General features: G+C 37.1%; 1 protein-coding gene across 1 annotated transcript in view; it reads right to left on the bottom strand.

The window, feature by feature from the left end:
• C2CD3 (C2 calcium-dependent domain containing 3) overlaps positions 1-1,952 on the bottom strand; it is a 173,686-nt gene that overhangs the window by 157,581 nt on the left and 14,153 nt on the right. The window contains exon 3 of the mRNA XM_006875430.1: positions 957-1,114. Within this exon, the coding sequence (XP_006875492.1) occupies positions 957-1,114 (158 nt within the window). The remainder of the gene's footprint in view (positions 1-956; positions 1,115-1,952) is intronic.

Below are 1,952 nucleotides of genomic sequence, written 5' to 3' on the forward strand. Positions count from 1 at the left end.
TGTCATCTTTCTCCTGTGGAGCAGCTGGTGTGTTCGAATTGCCAACTTTGCCATTAGCAGCCAACACCCAACCCACAGCACCACCACAAATATAGGATCATTTTCACTGATATTACAACTTATATAAATAATGATTACTCATGTGCAAGTACATTCATAAGGAACTATATGTGACTCAATTTACTCATTCTTTGATGATTTTATCTTTGGGAAATTACTTTGGCAAGAAACAATCTGTCCTACTTTTCTATGTATATAGACTAAAAGGAGACAACGAACACACAATTTTGGAGACTATGAAGAATTATAATTAGAAATAATTAATAAACCACAAGGTAGACGGTTCAAGTCCACCGGCCAATCCATAGGATAAATATGATACTTAAGAATTCTGCAAAAATTTACAGCCTTGGAAAGAAACCCTATACAGAGAAGTTAGGAGTCGGACCCAACTCAACAGCACGTAGAGTTGGATCCAACTCGACAGCACGTACAAACAACAAACACAAAAGAATGAGTACAGTATTTTACTGAAAAGGAATGGAACTTGAGGGAATTTAGATTAGTAAGCACTAAGAATTTGCATAAAGAGCCCTAGTAGGATATGGGTTATGTGTTGAGTTGCTAACTGCAAGTTCAGCAGTTCAAATTCACCAGTTGTTTCATGGGAGAAAAACAAGGTTTCCTGCTCCTGGAAAGATTTACAACCTCAGAATCCCTTCACAGTGTTGCTATGAGTCAGAACTGACTCGACAACACAGAGTCACCGCCAAGATTTTGGATAAGTGGGAAGCAAAGGTAGGTTTAAAATTTCTGAATAAATACATGACCAAAGACACCAAGTAGGAATTAGTATGGCATACAGGAGTCATGCACACATTCATTCTACACACAGACTCAACTATTTCTGGTCAACAAGTTTTTTCTATGGAACAAAGAATGAAAATGTTTTTTACCTGGAGTTCTCCAAGTCTCTTAGATGTTGGTGAGACAATGGTAAAATATCCATTGATTTGATGAGTTGGAGAAAGCTGGGCTAGTCCACGGATTTGAACTCTACCAATTGGAAGATGGTCAAGTTTGGTGATTACTTCCAGCACCAACACAGCCATATCTAATCAGAAACAAGTACAATTTACTCAGATAGTTTTCCTTTTATTCAAAGTTGAGAGAGGTACACTGATTATAAAACTTTACTTTAAAATATTTTATTTTGCTTCCAAATAAACCAGGCATTTACCCATACTGCTGTAGGAGTAGGGAGGATAAACCCAAGATCTAAAGAACAAAACCATTTTAGAGAACAAGGATGTATAAATCACAATGAGGGAGTAAAAATATTTAACATACCAAGAAAGGAAAGTACATTTAAAAGAGTTGCTAAGAACTTAAATCTTTATAAAGTGTTAAAAATATTTTAAAAATAAGTCTGTTTTTTCATTCTCACCATTTCTAGTTTTGGGGAAAAGGGGATCTTGTACAGGTTGATTCCTGCCTTCCAGCCAAAACGTACTGCCATCAAATCAATTCTGACTTCCTACAGGGCACAGTAGGACTGCTCTATAGGGTTTCCAAGACTGTAAATCTTACAGCAGCAGACAGCCTCATTCTTCTGCTGCCATCCGGGAATATCACACTGCTTACTCTTGAGTTATAACTGGGGGAACTAAGATCAGATTCTCCCAGTTGCCTGAAGCCTTGGAACTAACAGCTTAATGTTTGGCTGAAAGTAGAGAATATCAGAAAAATGTTTAACTGTGTTTTACTGACGATGCATAGGCAGCCAACTGTGTGGATCATAATAAATTCTAGATAACATTGAAAAGCATGGGACTTCCAGAATATTTAATTGTGCTCAAGCAGCTGTACACAGGCCAAGAAGCAATCATTTGAACAGAATAAGGAATACTTCATGGCTTAAAATCAGAAAAGGTATACAGTAGGCTTATCCT

The sequence above is a fragment of the Chrysochloris asiatica genome, unplaced genomic scaffold (assembly GCF_000296735.1).
Source record: "Chrysochloris asiatica unplaced genomic scaffold, ChrAsi1.0 scaffold00326, whole genome shotgun sequence".
In the NCBI taxonomy this organism is placed as follows: Eukaryota; Metazoa; Chordata; class Mammalia; order Afrosoricida; family Chrysochloridae; genus Chrysochloris; species Chrysochloris asiatica.